This window comes from Paramormyrops kingsleyae, chromosome 14 (assembly GCF_048594095.1).
Source record: "Paramormyrops kingsleyae isolate MSU_618 chromosome 14, PKINGS_0.4, whole genome shotgun sequence".
NCBI lineage: Eukaryota > Metazoa > Chordata > Actinopteri > Osteoglossiformes > Mormyridae > Paramormyrops > Paramormyrops kingsleyae.
In genome coordinates this window covers 13,055,187-13,076,806 of record NC_132810.1, presented here as the reverse complement: position 1 = coordinate 13,076,806, position 21,620 = coordinate 13,055,187, and the positions used below count along the sequence as shown (strand labels likewise).

Here is a 21,620-nt window from a genome sequence, read left to right as displayed (position 1 = left end):
TATCTGATACCAAGCTCTTGATTATTAGAATGAAAACTAATTTTAAAAATTATACTATGCTTTCAGAATATTTAACATTTTCTAGTGTCTGTGCTGTTTATATAAAGAGACTATAGCGTACCCCACTTTTTCTGAATATCACATAAAATTAGTTTCCATTTGTTTGTGGGGACAAATTGAACAGTAAAACATTAAATTAATGGTAGAGCTATTTAGAATGTGGTGCAGTAGCCAGTAGTTTTGCCTCATTTGAGATTCAAATCCAGCCTCTGCTCTGCATGTGCACAGTTGGCATGTTCCTCCAATGCTATGTGAGAGAGTAAAACATCCAGAGAGGCAAGTAATGATCCATTATGAGTGTGTGAGAACGGTCATCCTGTTCAGGGTGTTCCCCTGCCCTCTGCTTCCAGCCATAGGTTCCCTGTAATGGATGAGACTCATTTCTTAGACTCTTCTGAAAAGCTTTTGTAGATACAAAACTCTTTCGGTGTGTGAAATGAGCACTGCACCACAACAAGCCCATTCACTTCTCAGTTCTTTTTTTTAATCCTCCCCAACAACCACTTTAAATACAAGCTGAAAACACTACACATCCTACATATGGAACTGTAAAAATACACAGAAAACTGATCATTTTACTATGCAGATTAATGTAACATCTCTGTTAGTTATGATCCCATGGCATTACAGTGGAAAAATGTGCACAGTGCTGCAACGAGTGGACCCCTAAAATGCATGCTGGCATGAAGCTGTGCTTAAAAACTAATTGCCGCATTGAATATATGTATTAATGTCAGTGGCATTAAAAGCCTTTGAGCTTGTAAAGTCTATCTGCACAAATAGGTTTAATAAAGACACTAAATTCAAGCCATCAATATCATATTTCCAATGAAATACATTTCTGGTAACTGCATAGGACCACCTATCTAAAATGCTCTTGCAAAAAGGCCATTGGTCATGAAATCTAGAAACAATATTGCAAATGACATTTTATGATGTAGTTCCTCAATGATGCCAGTTCATTTAAAATGAAAGGTTAGAAGATGGATGGATATATGTAATTAAATGGCTTTGTAACAGATAAACTGATTTGTGATTTGTTTCAGGAAATGTACGGTTTTAAAAAGTATTCTAGGCACAAACAAAGATTCTATAGCTGGTTTAATACTTTTAAAGTCCTGTAGTTAGAAAAAAAAAATTCTTAGTCTGACATTTTGATACAGCTGTGTTGGACTGTAGTCTGCCCTCTGAAAGTATTATTAATGCAAGGTGGAACAATGGATAAAACATAAACAGTTTTTGTGTTAATATCAGTAAGGATCAAAAATGAAATTAAGTACCTTTAGAGACAAATTGCATCTATAAAGTGCAAAAACAAGAGTACTGTACTTTCATGTACCAGTAATTCTGTCCTGACAGCTGTCGCATTTAAAATTAATTTGAAACGCAATTAATGATTTCTGCAGTCTCAATCTGCCACTTATCAATAAGGGATGCCAGCCAGGGCTTCACTTCTACAGCGCCCCGAATTGAAACTCTAGTGGAGGTTTTTTATGCAATATGAAATGGTAGATGGTCAATATAAAGGTAAGTGGCACAAAAGCAAAGGTATAGATAATCTTAGGCGACATACAATGACAATTGTGCTTTTCAGGTAAATGCAAAATCCATCTAGTGATCCTGGGTTGATTGGTTTGGCTGCCTTCACAGTTTCAAAGCAGTTGCAAAATAAAGACAGTGATACTTATAAAGTTATTTTTCTCACTGCATACAACATTTGAGCTCCAGCTCCTGAGAGGTAGTGATGTAATGCTTATATACACAAAAGCACGATAGAGGGAAATTAAGTAAAACGGAACGTGTTACAAAAACTGGAAGCTGACAGAAGACTGTTGGAAATCTGTTAGTGATGAGCAATAATTTAACAGGAGTAGCCGCCATTACTAAAGGAATCCAGAGTTTTCCACGGATGGTGATGCATTAAATGAGCCTTTGCCAGGTTATATGTCATGTGTTTGACTCACTGCAGACTCCTACACAAGACATGGTTTACCAGCTGGGTTTGGAAATAGATAATTCCTGCATACAAAGCTGCTGCATGCTGAATAAATCGCATTTGCTGTGGAGGGTCACTCTAAAAGGAGGCTCGAACATTAAAGCAATAAGAGATTAAAATACATGCTGGAATTGTGTTGAGTGAAGCAGGAAACTGATACTGTCTCTTTTGTTTGAATTTATGGGAACAACCAGCCAATGATAAGCCTACTATATATTTAGCTATAAGTCAAACATACATATATTTTTTTTCTCCTTCAAATAAAGATGTTTTTTTTTTAATTTTGAAAAATAAGAGAGAATGATCCAAAAAGTGAACTTCTTAAGCTATCAGAAAAAAAATTATTAAAAATAGCATTCATTTTACTTTAATCTAAGTAAAGTGATATTGCCACTTCATTAATCACAGATATTCAGACTGCAACCCACGGAAGAGAATGTACAAGTTTCACGTATTCGATATTTGATATTTAAGATTCGTCATTGTCACGCATCCAGAGTGCTGCTATTTGGATGCAGTAAATCAGTCAGCTATGTGCAATGACAATGCAAAGTACACGACACCAGCGGCTCCAAACTTAAACCACAAAGGTGGCTGCAGTAAAAAAATACACCATTCAATTAAATTTAAGCAAACTCTTGATAGACGGATATGTTAAATACTCTGTAGAATGCAATTAAATAGGAAGGCACATTCATCATGCACAAATAAAGAAGGTGCAATATAGACTGTGTGCATTGTGCAGCAATGTTTGTAGGAAAGTAAGTAGTATCAAGAGTTAAGGTCTCTAACTGCAGCACAGATGACATGTGGCTTTGGAGGTCAGACATCTGTAGCATCTGCCAGAGAGGTGAGTCTGGAAGAACTTATGAGCTGGAAGAGAGAAGTCAGAATGTGCCGTTAGATCAGTCTGCTTGGTGTAGAGGGGGTGAACTCATAGACAGTCAGGGCATGTGATTTCTTTGTTGCCTTGGAAACAACAAACACCAGTTTTCCTTTTGTTTGTATGTGCTTACATACCCAAAGAAGAAGACCTGTTTTGTATCTATGTTATGCTTAAAATGCATCTAATTTTGGCATGAAGATTTTTATGTTTTTATGTGTAATGTGTGTGTGGATGTGTGTATACAGCCTTCCTTTGATTTGTGTGGCTAATAAATTCATTAAAAAATCATAAATTAAATATATACATTGAATATATAATTGATAATGCATTTTTAGTGTACCAACAACACGAAACAATTTTTCAAAATATCACAAAATCAATTAAAGTCCTTCTCGGCATGGCATTTGAGCTAAACCCCATCAAGGTGAGGCACTCTTTGCAGGAAACACAAGGGGGTGCCACATTTCAGTAACCACTAACATACTGTATGAGCACTCACCAACTGCCACAGAACCTCACAGGATCCCTCTTACTGCCTTGCTTGGGACAGAACTCACCACCAACTTCATCACCAAACTTTGGATGAGATGCACTATCAATCCATTTTGTTAGGGCTGTTGGGGGGGGGGGGGCATTTCTTCATCCTGTTCAGGTAGTGACAGACTGCCTACTGTACGTCATGGCCTCCTTGAAGTTGTAGCCCTGGTTGCTATGCAGCTCTTCCGGGGCCCAAAAGTGGCAGAACATCGCAGTCACCAGCTTCTCCCATGTCGTCATGACACTCTTCCCCCTCATAGTTAGAAGGCATGTCCAAAGTAATTTAGTAAAGCTATCATTTGTCTACCTTTAACATCCAATGTCTACAAATAAAACAACAGAAACAACTTTTATTGTAGTTAAATGTGAGTTTTGCAGGCCAACCTTGGCTCCTCTGAGCTTGTGTCCAACCAAGCAGCCAATGAAATTGCGTGCAGGTGCAGCAATCCCATGATCCTCTTCTAGCTCTCCCTCTTTCCCAAGCTCTCTCTGTCTCCATGGTTATGCTTCCTGTTCCTCTGATTGCTATTTCCTGGACTCCCAGGCCAAGAGGTTGCTTTGGAAAGTGTTTTCAGCTTTGGTTGTTCTTCCTGCCATTCTCTCATATCTTCCCCAGGAAGCATCTGCCCTAAACTCAGATATTGGCACAGACCCAGAGTAGTAGCACTCACAGTGGGCATTGAACTCCCCATGACTCCCTGGAGGATCTCATAAATTATTTTAAATAAGTGTTGTGCAAATGGGGCCAGCCCAGCATATAATATATTGACAAATAATCTTGGGTGGAGGCTCTTTGCTTTCACAATTCACCAATTCAGTGTTTGTTTCACCATATCCTGAAATGGACACACAGAAGCCAAGGACCTAAGTGAGCTGTAATATGCTGCTCTATGTCAGTGTGGATCCCCAACCTACGGCAACTTACACATGAAACTCTTTTGGTCCAAGTTAATTTTAGTTCCTGTTTTTCATAACTTTTAATTTTAACACTATTTTTCAATTTTGGTTCCTTTTTGGTTTTATATTTCAGTATAGTTTTATATTTAATTCAGTTTGCATTTTTACTGAGCTTTACTTTTCTTTTAATGAAGGAAGCCCTCGAATGAAAACACACAGCACACAATGAAATATGAATAATGGCACAGCTTCAATAAACTCTCCGTAACATTTTCTATAATGAAATAATTAAATAATAATAATAATAATAATAATAATAATAATAATAAGAACAACAACAAAAAAACAATAATTTATCTTAGAAAACTGTGGCTTTGAAGTCATAATGCATTATTATTTCTTTCTATACATTTTGATCCCCCAATGGAGGAATAGGATTGGAAGCTGACACTGGTTCCCCTCACCCCACATAGCAAAAGTGCAGTACTTACACTGTTTTACTAACTGTTTGCTGCAGCTTTATCCCTCTAGAGTGACTGTGTCTTTAAATGCCCATTGTGTAATATTTGCCTCCTAATAAATTATTTCATTTTTATAATGTCACCCTACTTCCCCCCATTTTGTGGAAGTGGACAGTTTTATCTAATCAAACCACACTTCCCGTGTTCACTGCCATGAAAGCACCTCCCAGAATTAGTGGAGGAAGCAAAAAATTGCTTTGGCAGCCAGTGTGATCTGGAAGAAGCTTGCAGCAGGCCAGATAGCCGTGTGAGTGCAGTGAAACTCACTAGGAAGGGAAAATGGAGCACTGGATTTTCTTAATGTTTTTCATCAGGGTTCACTGCCAGCATGCTGTAAAATACTTTGTTCACAATGAAAAAGCCAATTTCAACGATGCTATTACAATGTGTCAAGACTCCGGGTTTCTGACAGACATGAGTAGCATGGAAGAAGTTAACAGCGGCATTCTTCCAGCTGTGTCTCACGCACTGCATTCAAAGGGGAATTTCAGTTTCTGGATTGGTCTGAAGAAATTCAAAGAGCAATGTTTTGAAAAAGGACAGCCTTTGTTTGGATTTGTGTGGACGGTAAACAACAGTTCCCTGTCTGATGTTAAAAAATGGAGGTACCACCCTAGAGAAACCTGCTTAAACATATTGTGTGGATCACTGTCTGTGGAGTACAGTGGAAGCATCATTACTGACTGGGGGTTTGAGGAGAAAAAATGTAATGCGAAACAAAAGTTTATTTGTAAGAAGGTCTCAGAAGAAAAAAGTACAAAGCCTGACAAAAATGGAACCTTAAATAGAAAAGGGACTGGTTTGTTTCTCAGTACTAACCACACAGAATCCTCTGATTTTATTCTGTCTGTGCAGCCTCCAGTGACAAATAATGCTCCATCCACCTCTACTCTGAGAATGGTCACAGCCATTGAATCCAGTGAGATTCAGCACAGCAAATTTAGTGTTTTCATGCCTGTGTTGATAGCACTGTCAGTACTGGTGCTTTTGGTGATTGTCATCTTGGTCATTGTCAAATGCTGCCTCATCAGGAGGACGAGGAGATGCAAGGGAAAAAAGTCCAAAGAGACAGTCGATCTAAAAGACAGAGATTCTGAGGAGCAGCTGAACGAAAAAGACAGCTTAAGGAACTGAAAAAACAGAACAGAGAAGCTTGTTCGTGGGTAAATGATTTTTGTTTTGCATTTCTTTTCATTAAAATTGTAGCAAATGATTAGTTACAGTGATTATTGTTAAACCCAATGACTGTACAATATTATAATATTTGTCTATTAATAGATCTTATGTACAAATGAATCAGAATCAGTGTCTTTGTGAGAAGATGACCTAGTGATTCTGTGGGCATCACTGGTGCCTCACACCTCCATGGTTGGTTGTTTGCATCCCAACCTGTGTGTGAGGAGTTTGATTGTTCTTCTCATGTTGCGTCAGATTCTTCCACATACTCTGGATTTCTCCCACAATGCAAAGACACATAGCCTAACTGGAGCAGCCCGTAATGCATGATTATGCACATATGTGTGGATGGACTGGCATACTGTACCATCCAGGGAGTGTTCCCACCTTGTGGCTTCTTTGCATGGAATTGTTCCGAGCCTCCCTGGAACCCAGAGTAATATAAGTGGTTGGAAGAAGGATAGTAGGAAGGATATTGGTATTTGTAAGTTACAGAGCTGATGAGTGCTTCATTTCTGCAAATATAGGTCCCACTGTCAAGAGGGGAGGAGGCAGATACATGTTTGCAGCTGCTTCATAATCTTTATCATCGCCATGGCAATCCCAAACAGCATGGTTATCCTGACATATTTCAAAGACATGCCCCGCCAAGGTGACTGCTGATTGGGCAATTCTTCATTTTTCTGCAAGATAATGACCCAAACACACACAATTGTTCAAGAACAGGGGAAGATGGAAACTGAAGGACAATTCAAACTGATGACCTGGCCTGGCCCCAGACCTCATTCCCAAAAACGTGTATGGGCTGAGCTGGCCTGAAGAATCACAGCAAAGCAACCTACAGGCAGCCTGAGACTCTGGGAACCACTGAAGCTGAGCGGGGGAAACGCATCAGGAGATCCCATGATGAAATTTGTTAACCAAATGCTTCATGTTTGTGAAGCTCTTGACCAGGCAAATGGTGTTTTTTTTTTGAAGAATCAAAGACTTTGAAAAAATTTTAAATTTCTATGACTACTGCTTTAGTATTTCTTATGTTTTTATATCTTAATGTGCTTTTTAACTTTTCTATTTGCAGAAAAACTCAAATTTTTGACTGGTACTATGCATCTAGCTCAATGAGTCTATAGAAAACTCATGCCATTCAAACAACTGGCGTTACTGCTTGTCAAAAAGGTGTTTCACAAAATACTTCATGTTTTAAGAATCTCTGGCCATTTGTACATTTTTCCAGTACTGATCAGGCTCATCTTCCTTTCAGTAAATTTCTATTTATTGAATTTTACCTGGAACAGAATGACTACGTATTGTGCCAGCCAGTGATGTCCTAACTTAAAAACCAACAAGTCCAAGAGAATTGTAAAATAAAAATGTATTGTAATCTCAGGTTATGTATAAGAAATTCCATAAACTCAATACATCAAAGGCACGGACATAGATTTGGTCAAAAATGATAATTTTATTAATTTATTATGACATAAATTTGTTATTTCTTTTAACTTTTCCATATGTCGATGTTTACATGTGTTAAATCTGGTTGAACCAAATTCTGATAAATTTGTGTGAGCTGCAGGCCTTGTTACTGATCTAAACATTGTTTCCAAGAAAAGTTCAAAATTACCATTTGCAGTTTCTTAATAAAACATTCTCAGTACATTGCAAAAGCGATTAACCTATAAACTCACTGGGATGGTAAATAACATTGGCTTTTGAGTTGCATTTGTAACCACAATGAATCTTACCTAAGGAGCATAACTAAATTGCAAGCAATAATAGTTTTTAATAATGTACCCGATTACGTGTGATCGAAAGTGACCTTGGCATGTAAAAAATCGGTAGGCTATATGTTGATAATACAGTCCTGGTTGCATTAAAATAATTAATGTTTCAACTCTAAAAAATATATGTGAAACAAATATCAACAGAACAAATTCTTTCAGCCAAAGGTTGGACTTGAAATACTTTGTTCAGTGACACTCAAAAGTGCTGTGTGCATGTTGTGAAAACATGGGTGCCTTTAGCGCGGAGCAGTGGAGCCAGACTAACTATTTCCTGTCATTAAAAGTGATATGAAGTCAGATGTCCACTTCCTTTTTCTGAATTGCCTTTTATCTTTTTATACTTAAATTAGTATTTTATCTAGGTATTGCTCAAATCATCATCTTTTCCAAAACGTTTCTGATATGTTCTAAAACACTTGATGTCAAAAAATTGTACCAAAACAGCAACGATTTAGGAAACCGAAATTTCTCTCTCAGTTTACTGTTCATAAGCATGCAATAGTAATCCAAAGAGAAAAGCATAACATTCGCTGTAAGCTTTCTCTTCTCCATAGTAACCGAGTATAAGGAATCAGCTTAGGCCTCATTTTCTAAAATAGCGACCTGGGGAAGTATTGTTTTCTCAGATGAATTGTCTCTCAGATGACTTCCTTTGTAATGCACCTTCCTTTCAACATCGAGAATGTCCGTCCTTCTTTTAGTTTTCCTCTTACTCGCTTCTAAGTTACTAAAGTATTTTCCAACATTCAAGTGCTGTAGACTTTGGTTTTAGGCTAACTGAATGTTTCACACCATTGCTATGATTAATTATCTGTAAAATAGCCTTTTTATTGCCTACAACAGGTTTTCACTAATTCCCCAGTACATCTGTGCGTATGTATGTTCAGTAACATTTATAATATGTACTATCAATTACAAAAAAAAAAGGATTACATTTATTGATTTTTTTTCTTTTTCTAGATATACCACAAGTGGAAAGATTGAAGAAATATGCTGAGACGGTCTTACAGTATGTTCTTTTTTTAGCAGATAAAAATGCAAGTTGCAATGTACGCCTTGTCTCCTCCTTGTGGTGTTTCCTGCGTGTGCTGCAGGCTCTCTGCATCCATTACCCAGTTTTATAGCCTACTGTTGTGTTTCGATTATAGTAACATGCCTTTAACAATACACAGTATTTATGACCAATAAATAATGAGAGCTTTTGTTTTCCTTGTGGTTTTCAGATGTTAAACCACGTCAAGCTTTTAGCGTTTTAGTCATTTTATATTTAAGTTTAATTGCAAATTATGTTCAGTCGCGGTTCCCAAAATATAATGTATAAAGGTACGATGTTTCCATGTTTTCGGAAATCGGCAAACTATTTCAATGCCAAAACATTGTTAGTTTTATAATAAATACCTGCTCACACAGAATTAGACACATATATTTCTTCCTTCGCTACTAGTTTGAGAACAAGGTATGAAAGCAAGTTCATTACTAATAGAAAGAAAACATTTACGCGCTATTTTAATTACACAATTTAATTACGTCAATAAAAAAAGACAGAAACGGCGTTACCCATATGGAATAATGCAATAAGGACATTAAAACACATAATGATCACATTAATTAACTGGTTTGGCTATAATGTAGTGGTTCTCGATGTGCAGGTGCCGTTCCTGTAAGCGCTATCCGACTCCATATTATCGGGCTGAAATTCATCCACACTGTAGCCGCGACTTTTTAGGGCTGTGGCATAGTAATCAATGGGCTCTTCCGTGGCGTTGTCCATCCATCGGAGGCACAAGATCCTTTGGAAAGAGCGCTTGAAATTGTCCGACAGGAATCCATAGAGTATTGGATTAGCGCAACTGTTGGCGTAGCCTAAAATAACAGCGAGCTGGCTGACTGTCGCGTTGTGTCGCCCCACGAAGACGTTCACAAGCTGGACGATGTGGAAGGGCATCCAGCAGATCACGAATACTGTCACCACCATCATCACCATCAGAGTTATCTTGCGCTCGGACTTTTTGCGCTGTTGCCAGCCCGCCTTCAAGGCGACCACTCTCATCTTAAAAATGATGAGAATATAGCACAGGCATATGGCAATGACTGGGAACAGAAAGCCCATTAAAAAGGCATAGATCACAAATACAGCCATCCACTGTCGCACCGGCTTCGGCATCTGCATGTTGCAGGCAACTGAGCCATCCGAATTTGGCGCTGTCGTGGAAAATATTATAATGGGCAAAATTACTACAATAGAGAACATCCAAACCCCCATGTTGACTATCTTGGCTATGGTAGGTCTTCGGTATCTGGCAGCTTTGATGGGGTGCACCACAGCAATGTAACGGTCTATGCTCAACACTGTAAGGCAATATATACTGGTAAACATATTAATAGCATCAACACTTAGGACAAGTCGACACAAAAGCGAGCCAAACGGCCAGTGGTGGAGCAGAGACGAAGTCACCAAAAAAGGCACACTCAGCATCAATAACTCGTCCGCGATCGCCAGATTTAAAATGTAAATGTTGGTCGCCGTCTTCATTTTCGCATACCTGAAGATCACATAGATTACCATAGAGTTCCCACACAGCCCCACCAAGCACACGACCGAGTAAATAAAGGAGATGAGGATTGCGCTGCCTTGAGATTCGCCCTGTGTGTCGTTCCCAGACGAATTCATAAAGTAAAGGCTGTCCTCCAAACTCAGCTGCTTGTAGGAGTTATTCGGCAGCATTTTCCTCGCCACCGTCCGCTGTTAAAAGTAACTGCAAAGAGAATCGTTCTTGCGCATAATTATACTGTTTGCAATTGCACTTGCACCTGAACTCATTTGCAGCAGCAGAAGAACTGTCCGGAGTATGCGTACCCCCGCTTCTCCCCTTGGGCAGCGCACAAGGCGTTTCAGCACCATGGATAGTGACCACCGGTAAGGCTCCCTGACTATTATTTGCCGGTATAAACGTAAGATGCTGCAAAATGACGTTGTCTGTTTTGTAATCGACAGTAGGACTGCTAACTGAAATAGATCTTTTGATACACGTCACCAATCCATTTTCCTGTTTTTCGTCAGCGGCACTCACCCAACCGTTTAAGTCATTATTTCTCATTGGCTTTGCACTATGTGCGTACCAGTTCAAATATTGCTTCTGCAAATCCTTGGCACATGCATCATATCGCATGGTGTCCTATGCATGTACAAGAATATTACCGACTTGGTTCAATACAAAGTGCAAAGAAAAAAATCATTAGTCAGTGCAAATGCTTTTAATTTTCATATTGTCAAATCATTTCATTTGTTAAATCAGTTTTTAATGCACAAACCAGCAGTACATTCTGAAGCAGCTGATTGACTTTTTATTTTCACATTGCCTGTTTACATCACACTTTAGGAAATAAACCAAAAATATCCAATAGAAGGTTGCAGCTGTTGTTGCTTGGCACGGGAGAGATTTCTTGTCATTATCTTACAGATTATATGCTTTATTTTAGTATCCTGTCATTCACCTTAGGCTAATACCCTTACTGGTGTATTTGCCCATGTGAGTAAAATAAAGTAACTAAACCAATAGACCATACCCAAAATCTGAACCCATGAGGTTAAATTGGCACGTGATGATCTGTTTCCTGCTGAAAATTGTTTTACACATCAATTGTTAAGTGATCACTGGGTGTCATTCCAAGTAATTTTATTTCAGGCCTATCTGCTATAAGCACATATGTGAATATTCTGCGGCAGTCAACCAAGATCTCTTTTTATTTTTAGAAAATGAAAACTTTTATTTTCTTGTCTGGTAGCTACTGTACATGTATTTATTTATTATTTTGATTCAATTTGCTTAGCATGCATATGATGAGGATGGTAGACTTACATGTTTTTCCATGTATAAATTACATTTGAATGTAAATGTTTTCAGCCACAGGAAATGTTATATTTAATACTGTCAATGAAGTAAAAACCAATAAAAGAAGAATAAATGGCTGTTTTGATGTATTGATCGAATGATGTATTGATTATGTTCAAATACCCATTCTGTGCTTGTTCACTTATGGCTGTATTAACGAGTCTTATATTTCTATACTAAAGACTATTCCAAAGTTCAGTCTATAATGAAAGCTCAGATTGTAAATTTTGAAATTAGCTTGTTATTCTTAATATATAAATATTTATTTTTGACACATTATTTTCAGGTTTAAGGAAAAAATAAACATACAAAAAACAACAATTTTGTCTGAAGATTTGTTCTGGTTTTCAGACAAGATAAAAATGTCTGACTAACTTAATGAAAAGCACACAGGCCTATAATCCATCCATCCATCTATCCATCTTCCATCTGCATATCCTGGCCTGGGTTTGGGGGCCTGGAACCTATCCCAGGCAGAACAGAGTACAGGGTTGGGGTGCAGCCTGGATGGGATGCCAGTCTATCGCTAGGCACATACACTATGTGTGATTTAGAGACACTGATTATCCTAATTGCATGGCTTTCAGATGCAGAAGGGAGCCACAGTCCCTAGAGAAAATCAGGAAAACATCAAACAGCATATACCGAGAGCGGAGGCAGGAGTCATACCCTCAGCCCTGGAGGTAGCAGGCTGCTGTACTGCCCACTGAGCTACCCAAGCACTGTAGTGCAGGCATCAAATGAACAATATACCTTAACGTTTTACATAATTAAACAATTATGATCACATATGATGCATGTGATGTTAAATCAGCAAGGAATTTATAACTGTATTTGCACAATCTCACAAAAAAACTTGTTCAATACTAGGTGCAGATCATTAACTTTCTGTTTAAGCAATGGCTTGTTTAACTATTATATAACTATTTCGCTTTGATCTGCGAAACAAAAACGATGGGGTCCTTATGGTTTGGACACAGCGAAGATCACAAGCTTGGCAAATCTCCCAGTGGAAGTCCCAGATGATGCAATTTAAATTATTGTGCCCAAGAAATTGGGCACAATAATTAAAATTAAGAACAGACATTCTGGTTTTAAATTGCTGACAATTTGAGTATTTCATGCAAAAAATGCTTTAGTTTACTTTAATATTTGTACTGCCATCTAGTGGTAGAGCTAATGGGGCTTGGACCAGTCGCACATGAATGTCCACCCTGCATCATTTCACAGTTACATTCAGAGGGAAAATGTGTTTGCTGTCTCTTGTGTGACATAACTCTCATGGTCTTTGCCAGTTGTAACAGTGTTACATAATTAGAACAAGAATTCGCCACAGCATGTCCATTAAAGCAGGAGAACCAGGCCAGAATTAAATGTGTTTATTTGTAGAGAACAGAATTAAATATGTTTACTGTAGAGGACATTAAACCATTAAATCTGTCATTCAACAGAAACAGTTCAGATTATCAGAGAATGTTCCATTTAGAGTAATATTTTATGCATTTAAAGGTGTGTGTGAAGAGGAGGTTAATTTGGGAAGAATGTTTATTCCATTTTATTTTTTATGCCTATAATTTTGTGTAAATTGGCATCTTTCTATTTTATGCTTTTAACCTTAGAATCCTAGCTGGAAGCCAGACCTAAAATTACTCCACATTCTGAATCCCTGTTCAAGCCCAAAACAGCAGGCCATTTGTTATTTATGCAATTTATGGTTAAAATGATGGCTCCAGTTGGCTCCACTCCTGTTCTGATCCCAGGGAAATCCAGTATGTTCTAGTATGTTCACCTGTTCTTGCTGCCAAGGCTACATGCCATGTGGTTCTGTTGACAGTCCTGACCTGATACAGTATAGACATACCGGTTATGGAAGTCTTCCTGGATTTAACTTTATAACACATATACCCTTCCAAATGAGGGATACAAAATTTAGGCATATAAAAAAAGCCAGTAATAAATTTACCTGGGATCTTCTCCCATTAGATCTTCTCAGAGAGTGTGGTGGAAGCCGGATTAGTGACACAGAGGCTGTGGCAAATTGTTCATTAGATGTCGAATAGCATTGGTGCAACAGGGTTTTAAAACACCTCCATCTGCCGGACGAGTTCCTGGTGGCACTTGGACACTCTGAGGCAGTGAGAAGAACATGGCGTCCCTGGAGCAAAAAAACACCCTGCAAATTACTGTGTGAGGTGGATGTAGGAGAGAAATGCAGAGATCCTGCCCCCCTTTTTTCACATGTTAACATACGAAGGCTAGACAGGTAAAGCTGTTAACATAAAGAGTGATTTTTAACATGACAATGTCCTAAACATTAATGTCTGTTCATTAAAATTTTAGAACTGTATTTCTGTCTCTCTAAACTTAATGCTATGCAATGATAACATCTGAACAAATGAAGAAGAATGACATAACTATCTTACAGAGGGACAGGTTGAACTATGGGAGATGGTCCTGCTGCTGAAAGGTTCTAAGGTGTGATACATAGTAGGGGAGTTGCTAGGATCCGAAGACACCTGAGACCTAATCTGTCTGAGTGTTCTCAAACTGAGAGCATGGCTGCTAAAACAACAGAGCTGAAGAAATCATTCAGGGCTCATTAGGATTCAATTGGAGCTGCAGTACCCAATGGTTAAGGCTTTTGATGCATCTGATAGATTGTGTAGGACTTGTTATTAGAAAAAAAAAGTGATTTGGTAATCCATGATAAGTTGTATTGTATCTTGTTCTGGAATATCACATTTTTGGCATACTTCACTTGAATGGCAATTTTAAGAATAAATTACGGTCTTGATTTAGACATCCTTCATTGATTCTAACACACTAGAATTTTTATAGACATTTACTGATTGTGCTATAAAGGCAGAGTGAAGACAAATGAATTGTAGATGACGGTAAGATGCATTGATGAACCAAATCTGACTGGGCCCTCAGCTCAGGTTCTTAAAGTAATCCAAAGTTATTCCACCATGTTCAGCAGAAGGTTTCTTCAGTAGGTTACCTGTGGGCCTTGCAATGTGTTGTGCTAGAGAATCAAGCCGGACATCAGATGATCTCACAGAAGTCCTACTCAATATGACGAAGATGTCACAGCATGTTCATCGCTTGAACCCAGCCTCTCCTGTGTCTGAGAGGAGCTTGCATACTCTTTCAAGGATCTGTGTCTGAAATGCCTTTAATATAACTTTTCTTGTGTGTGGGTGTGCCTGTGGACTCCTGTCTTGGTGTGCATGTCGTGTATAATTAATGGTTTATGCAACCTTACAAGTTGTGCATCCTAGAAAAGCGTTTCAATCAGTGGGATTGCAAGCAAATAAGGACCTGCTGAAAACAGAGAGAAGGAAAATATCTTTTCAAACAGAAGGCTGAAATATGTGAACCCAATTTTTTTTTCCCCATACATCAGAACTGTCTTTTCCATTAGCTAATGGCCACTATTTTAAATTTATGAATGGTCATTTATTCATTTAAAATAGCTCAAATGTGTATGACTCACGCATGAGATATATATAACGCAACATGAATGATTGTGGCGAGTGACAGATTTAATTGCTAAAAAGGCTTTTTGTTGCTTTTTCGTTTATTGTAGACACCATTGATTCAGCTGCTGGTTTGCTGCTGTACTAAAGCAGACTGCTAATAACATGCCGAGCGTAAGAGAACATATTGTGTTTGTGTGTCCTGTGTGGACAAAAAGAGAATAAATTTAGAACTCTTCAACTGATCATGGCAGAGAGCCATAAAAAAGTCAGAGGACTCAGGGAAAGTGAATCAGCACAGGAAAAAGGGAGCCGGCATGTGTGAGGAGAAAGTGAGCCGGCTCTGGAAAAGTGGGGCTGGGATGTACTGGGAGAAAGTGAGCCGGTTCTGGAAAAGGGGAGCTGGGATATGCTGGGGAACAGTGATCAAGTTCTGGAAAAGGGGAGTTGGGATATACTGGGAGAAAGTGAGCCGGCTCTGGAAAAGGGGAGCTGGGATATGCTAGGGAAAAGTGATCAAGTTCTGGAAAAGGGGAGCTGGGATATACTGGGAGAAAGTGAGTCGGTTCTGGAAAAGGGGAGCTGGGATATGCTGGGGAAAAGTGATCAAGTTCTGGAAAAGGGGAGCTGGGATATGCTGGGAAAAAGCGAGTCGGCTCTGGAAAAGGGGAGCTGGGATATGCTGGGGAAAAGCGAGTCGGCTCTGGAAAAGGGGAGCTGGGATATGCTGGGGAAAAGTGATCAAGTTCTGGAAAAGGGGAGTTGGGATATGCTGGGAGAAAGTGAGTCGGTTCTGGAAAAGGGGAGCTGGGATATGCTGGGGAAAAGTGATCAAGTTCTGGAAAAGGGGAGTTGGGATATACTGGGAGAAAGTGAGTAGGTTCTGGAAAAGGGGAGCTGGGATATGCTGGGAGAAAGTGAGTCAGTTCTGGAAAAGGGGAGCTGGGATATGCTGGGAAAAAGCGAGTCGGCTCTGGAAAAGGGGAGCTGAGGACGTAAAGGGAGAAAGTGAGCCGGCTGTAGTGAAGGGGAGCCTGCTGAGGTGTCTCAAGAAGACAGAAACGCAATTAATGAATCTTAGCTGCAAAGACTGAATGAGCAGAATCATACCGTTGGATGTATTTTGTATCATTTCTTTGATGCTGAGCTAATGAATGCAGACAAAATACATACAGACCCCAGGAAACAAAAATAACCAGCTTCAAAATTACTCAGATACTTGAAATACTGAAAATGACTACCTTTTGTGCAACTGGCTTTGATATATACAGACAGGCCAATACTCATTACTGTAATTTCCTTTCATGAGTGCATATTAAATGTAACGAGGCTATGAACCATCATTTTTGCCTCATAGCCAGTGCCCACTTAACAGCATAAGCACAAGTAACACTATGTGTAGAACACCTGAAAGGGAGAACTATCATAGAAACAGAACCAGCACAGAATCTAAATAAATCTTTAAATGCACAATCTATCAAAGAATAAGTCTGTTTGCTTGATGCTTTAGACAGAAGGGTTGCATGCAACATATTTCAAGGACTGCAGTGCAGAATATAATTTATTTTTTTACATCATTTTATTAAAAAGATATATATGGAAAAAAATTATTTAGAGGTTGAAGTGTATTTTGCAGAAATACTTTTTGGGGCACAGCGACCTGGTCTGTGTCCCCAGTGAAGCTGTAGGTATCCCTGGCCTTGTTCATGTGGCCCAGTGTAAACATGGCAGCGTTTGCTAAAGGTTAAAAGATCAGGAGCAGGAAGACACTTGAAAGCTCATCTATCATCATTCCACCTCCCAGTCCTTAAAGTGTGCTTGTTTTTAGAAACCAACAGTTGAGAGAATTACAGTGAAGGATCAATGAGAGCATGTGGTACTCGAGGGCCTCCGTAACACATGTGAGTGGTATCTGTGGATCTTGTAAGCAACAGCACCCAGAATTCAGGCCCTCACTGTTCTCCCAGGAGGGGAGTCACAATCCTTCTCGGGTCTGGCTTCAGATCTCCCTGCAAGTAGATCAGAACTGACCCACGGATGGAAATCTCCATGCCATGTCGTCACCGAGTGAGAGTCGAAAACACTTCCCTTTGATAAGCCGGGTTCATTATCCCGCTTTGGAGCCTATCCCAGAAATACGCTGGTCACCCAGTGCCGCCATCTGCCAGGCAAGAGAGCCTCTTGGCTGCCTTCTGGTCTCGCCTGCACCCAGACAGCAATGCGGCAGTTAGGGATCGGGAACAGCTTGGCCTCTCCACTCACTCCGAATACGATGGCCGTGCTTCCTGTGACGGGCAAGCAGGGCATTGGGGTTTGGGTTAAATCACGAGGCTCCCAGCGTCCGTGCTGTCAAAGAGTAATACAATTAGCCACATTGCCATTGTGTTTTGTATTTTGTATTTTTAAATTTCCAATTGGCATGGTCCCTATCAGAAAAGAGAGAACACAAGGAGTTACTGGCTCAAGACTCATATCCTGGGGCTCATTATTTATGAAAATCTGAAAGACATTCTTGGCTTCTCACAGCCCCAGCAAGATGTGAGGGTCTTTCAAAAGGGATACTTTTGTATTTCATTTTTTGATAAAGCTGCCATTGTTACAGTAATATTACAGTTCTCATATCCACCCAGTCACAGTCCATTTTCTAAATGATGGGTTTCCTTTGGGTTGAATTTGAATTTTCTATGCTGAAATCTTACGTGTGCTATGATTAAGAGAAAGGCTTATTTGACAGAAGTCTTTGATCTCAAGATATTTCAGAAGTTCAATATTTTTAACTAAAGGGATGGTTTGAAATAAAGTGAAATTAAAATCGTTAATTAGACAAGAAATTAATCGAGCATGTAGATTCAATAAAGGAAAAAATAAACTGTTTATCTGGTTCATTACTACATAAGAAAACCATAGTACAGACAGTCCCTGGGTTAAGAATGTCTGACTTATGCACAACTTCCATAAAGCCTACTATATGAAAAAAAATGCATGTAAAATACAAAGGCTTGTAATAAGGAATGCACACACCACTTTGTGACACTCATGAAAACATAGTATGTCTTCGAAGGTTCATTATTATTCTATTATTCTTATCATTATTATTATTAGTAGTAGTAGTAGTAGTAGTAGTAGTGTTACATGCCTACAAATTTAAAGACAAATTTAAAGACAGACTTGGGGAACGGATCTCGTTCATAAACTGGGGATTGCCTGTATAATGACATTTTGAAAGTATATTTCAGAAAAATTTTTGAATATTTCATCAAATACTTTCATGTTTGTATGAAAGATCAGCTAGCACTCTTTCATACGGACTACAAATGCAAGGTCAAAGAGGCAAATGATAACTCGAAAGTCAGTAAACACCGTTTTCTGTGCCTTTCTGCATAAAGATATTTCTTGTAAAATTATCATGATGTCACCTTACTTTGAGTAAGTGAAGATATCTTTCTGATTAATAATGCCATAAAAATAGTTTCATGCAAAGTAGCAAGGCAGGTATGAAGAATAAAAGAGCCATATATCTATGCATGACTGATAACTGAAAATAAAGCACAAAATACCACAAATTGCATAATAGTCAACAGTTACATATTTGTTAGTGAGAATTCCTGGAAATTTTGAAGTGGCTATTAAGGCATGCATTTCCATGGATACCAAAAGTTCATATAGCACACTCTTGTGATTAGTATTTTTATTTAGCACTGGGATGATGGTATAGTATTATTTAAGTTGCTCAGCTGACTGATTTGTCTAAAGTAACCGATATTGTTATGTGTTGTGATTCCATGTTTGTTTTATTAAGGCCAGATAAACAGTGTCACTGGGTTTTGTTTTTGTAGCAAAAGTTGTCCTTGAAATGTAATTTAGAGACACATCACAACTCAGTTTGAGACTGGAACAGATGGCTGGACTAACACTTCAGTTTTTTCATTGTTCCACTCTACCAGTACGTGGCAAGGCGCCAGCTTGTCATGCAGTTGTTTTTTCTGTCTCTTCAGGGCACCCAGGTTCTTAAAAATGTTTCGGTTTTGGATTTGTGCTGTCTGGATACTGACGACAATCACCAGGATGCGGTCTCGCCTTTTCACTCCCACTCGCAGACACAACGTATAACAAAACATATCATGTCTGAATACGGAACAGGGAAATTTCAAATTGAGCATGATAACAAGGCATTTTAAACCTGCCAAATGAAGTCAACTACTATGCATGCCAATAGAAATACTTAATTATAAATGCTTAATCATAATTAATGTATGTGTTGTGATTTTATCTTAATTTTAATACTATAACAGTTCATTGGGGCCACACTGCACCAAGCTTAAGTGAAGCAGATCCTTATCTTTTGGTCTTGTCTTCATAAAATGGGTGGGTGGATTAATTCCACCCATCCATTTTTATCCAGTGTAGGGTAGCAGTAAAGCCTGGAGCCAGTCCCAGGAAACACGGAACATGAGGTTGGGGACACCTTGCATGGGAAGCCAGATAGGAGCACTCAGGTCAGGTTGGGGAGCTGCGCTGATGCAGTGCATTGCCACACCCACCACACAGCAAAACTCCTCAGGATCTCAGCTAGTGACCCTCCCAAGGCAGACGCACGGTCCAGTCCCACACTCTGGAATTGGAGCAGTAATTCTTCAAAAAAAGCTCTTGTCTGTGACCGAATATGATCGCTTCAGCACTACACTATCCCATATGGGCTTGGGACGATGGCTCTTACCATATAACCTGATTCTGTACAATGAATGAAATCCAGAGGAAGTGGGTGAGGCAGTGTATTATCATTTTTGAGAGAAAACCATTTTAAGAACCTATATAACAATTGTGATTTTTTTCGTTTTTATCCACATCATAGAAGTCACATACAAATGTGATTTTAAATTATGAGCTGACAAAGACGGACATGGTAATTTAGCAAAAAATCATATGGCTGTCCATAGCAACAATAAAACATTAGTCAGCATCATTATGAGACTATACCCTCTATAAATATTTTGATTCTGAAAACATAAAATTGAGAGTCATCAGTTGTTCATGATTTCGTTAGAGAAATAATTCATACACAGAAAATCAATCAGTTCTGCATCAAAATATACATAAATCTGAACTGTCAGTTAATAAATCTGATTTAGAAACATTTTTTTTGAGTTGGAAACGTTTTTTGGAAACACACACTGACCTGGACCGAGTTATATGTGGTTCGAAAACAGACAAATCTGTCTGATGTGTAGCCTCTGGCAAAGCCCCCGCCCCAGATGGCCAAAGTATCACATTTTTATACTTTCTCAGCCTCTTCAGGCTACAATCTGGACTAGGTTGAACAATACAGTTGACACACAGCTTATCCCATCATTAAAAATGGTGACAGTGTGTCTCTTTGCCAAAGAAGGTAAGAACCCACCAGACATGGGCTGACATCTACTATTAAAACTGAAATTCTGATTTGGAGAATTTTGCTTGTACCAGACTGGCTATGGCACAACCAATTATCTTCTAATAATACTAATTATCAGCATATCTCTAATAATACTAATTCTAAGAACTATCATCATATCTGAAGGCTACCCAGACTAATATCTATCAGTTACTAGATTCTCTCAGTGAGCAAGCACTATCCACCACTAATCTCTAATTATAAATTCCTCAATATTAGTTTAAGATTTATAATAAGTTTTGGAAGTTATTTTAAAATATGCAAGAATAAAATACAAATCCGGGCTAGTCTACGCAAAATAAAAGCACAGAAAAAAAAATACATTTTTTGCATCAGAATTGCACACAGCAAGAACGACTGGGGGATTATTAATGCATTTTATAACCTCAGCGTGACTTCTTTGAACTTACATTTTATCCACTTGTAGATATATTTTCGGAAACTGCTCAGCAATTTGAATATATTACAGCAGTGTTTCCCAATCTGGTCCTCAGGGACCAACAGATGGTCCATGTTTTTGCTCCCTCGCAGCTCCTTGTGGGTCCCCGATGACCAGCTCAAGAAGCACAGTATTAAAGTATTACTACTATTGAGATATACATCCAGCACTTCATGAAATGGAGCTCTCATTTAGTTCTTTCATGATAATGCCATTAGAAGCTTTCAGCAGCTTCATGGCAAAGGCCTGTACAGGTACATACAAGGAGTTTGGAGAGGTGGAGGAGAGAGAGAGCTGAAAGATGTTTTGGAAGACCATTCATCGCCTCAGGAGGGGAGACTGTAAGTTGTAGAAGGACTACTTTGAGGTGCAGTTATGCCGTCTCATCAAGAGGCAGTGCTGGACACTTCTGGAGGACCTTACTTGCAGCTGAAGGTGCTATGGTGGTCAGAGGCCTCCTTAATAGAATGGTTGCAAGGATGGGTGCAACCAGAGAAGTTCAGAGATGCTGACAGCACTGGTCG

The 21,620-nt window shown here is 38.9% G+C and overlaps 2 protein-coding genes and 1 long non-coding RNA gene across 3 annotated transcripts; 1 reads left to right on the top strand and 2 right to left on the bottom strand.

Moving 5' to 3' along the window:
* Positions 1 to 305: 305 nt before the first annotated feature.
* LOC111858488 (uncharacterized) lies at positions 306 to 4,904 on the bottom strand. The gene is made up of 3 exons (XR_002841592.2): positions 3,864 to 4,904; positions 3,442 to 3,732; positions 306 to 2,929 (listed from the first exon to the last, which is right to left on the bottom strand). It is a non-coding gene; the product is annotated as an uncharacterized lncRNA (long non-coding RNA).
* A 158-nt stretch (positions 4,905 to 5,062) lies between these two features.
* clec14a (C-type lectin domain containing 14A) lies at positions 5,063 to 8,151 on the top strand. Its single transcript, XM_023840310.2, has 2 exons — positions 5,063 to 6,060; positions 6,601 to 8,151. Exon 1 carries the CDS (start codon positions 5,177 to 5,179, stop codon positions 6,029 to 6,031), a length of 855 nt encoding a protein of 284 aa, XP_023696078.1. The 5' UTR covers positions 5,063 to 5,176; the 3' UTR covers positions 6,032 to 6,060; positions 6,601 to 8,151.
* A 1,207-nt stretch (positions 8,152 to 9,358) lies between these two features.
* sstr1a (somatostatin receptor 1a) lies at positions 9,359 to 10,879 on the bottom strand. Its single transcript, XM_023840309.2, has one exon. The coding sequence runs from the start codon at positions 10,577 to 10,579 to the stop codon at positions 9,476 to 9,478; it is 1,104 nt and encodes a 367-aa protein (XP_023696077.1). The 5' UTR covers positions 10,580 to 10,879; the 3' UTR covers positions 9,359 to 9,475.
* Between the last annotated feature and the right edge of the window lie 10,741 nt (positions 10,880 to 21,620).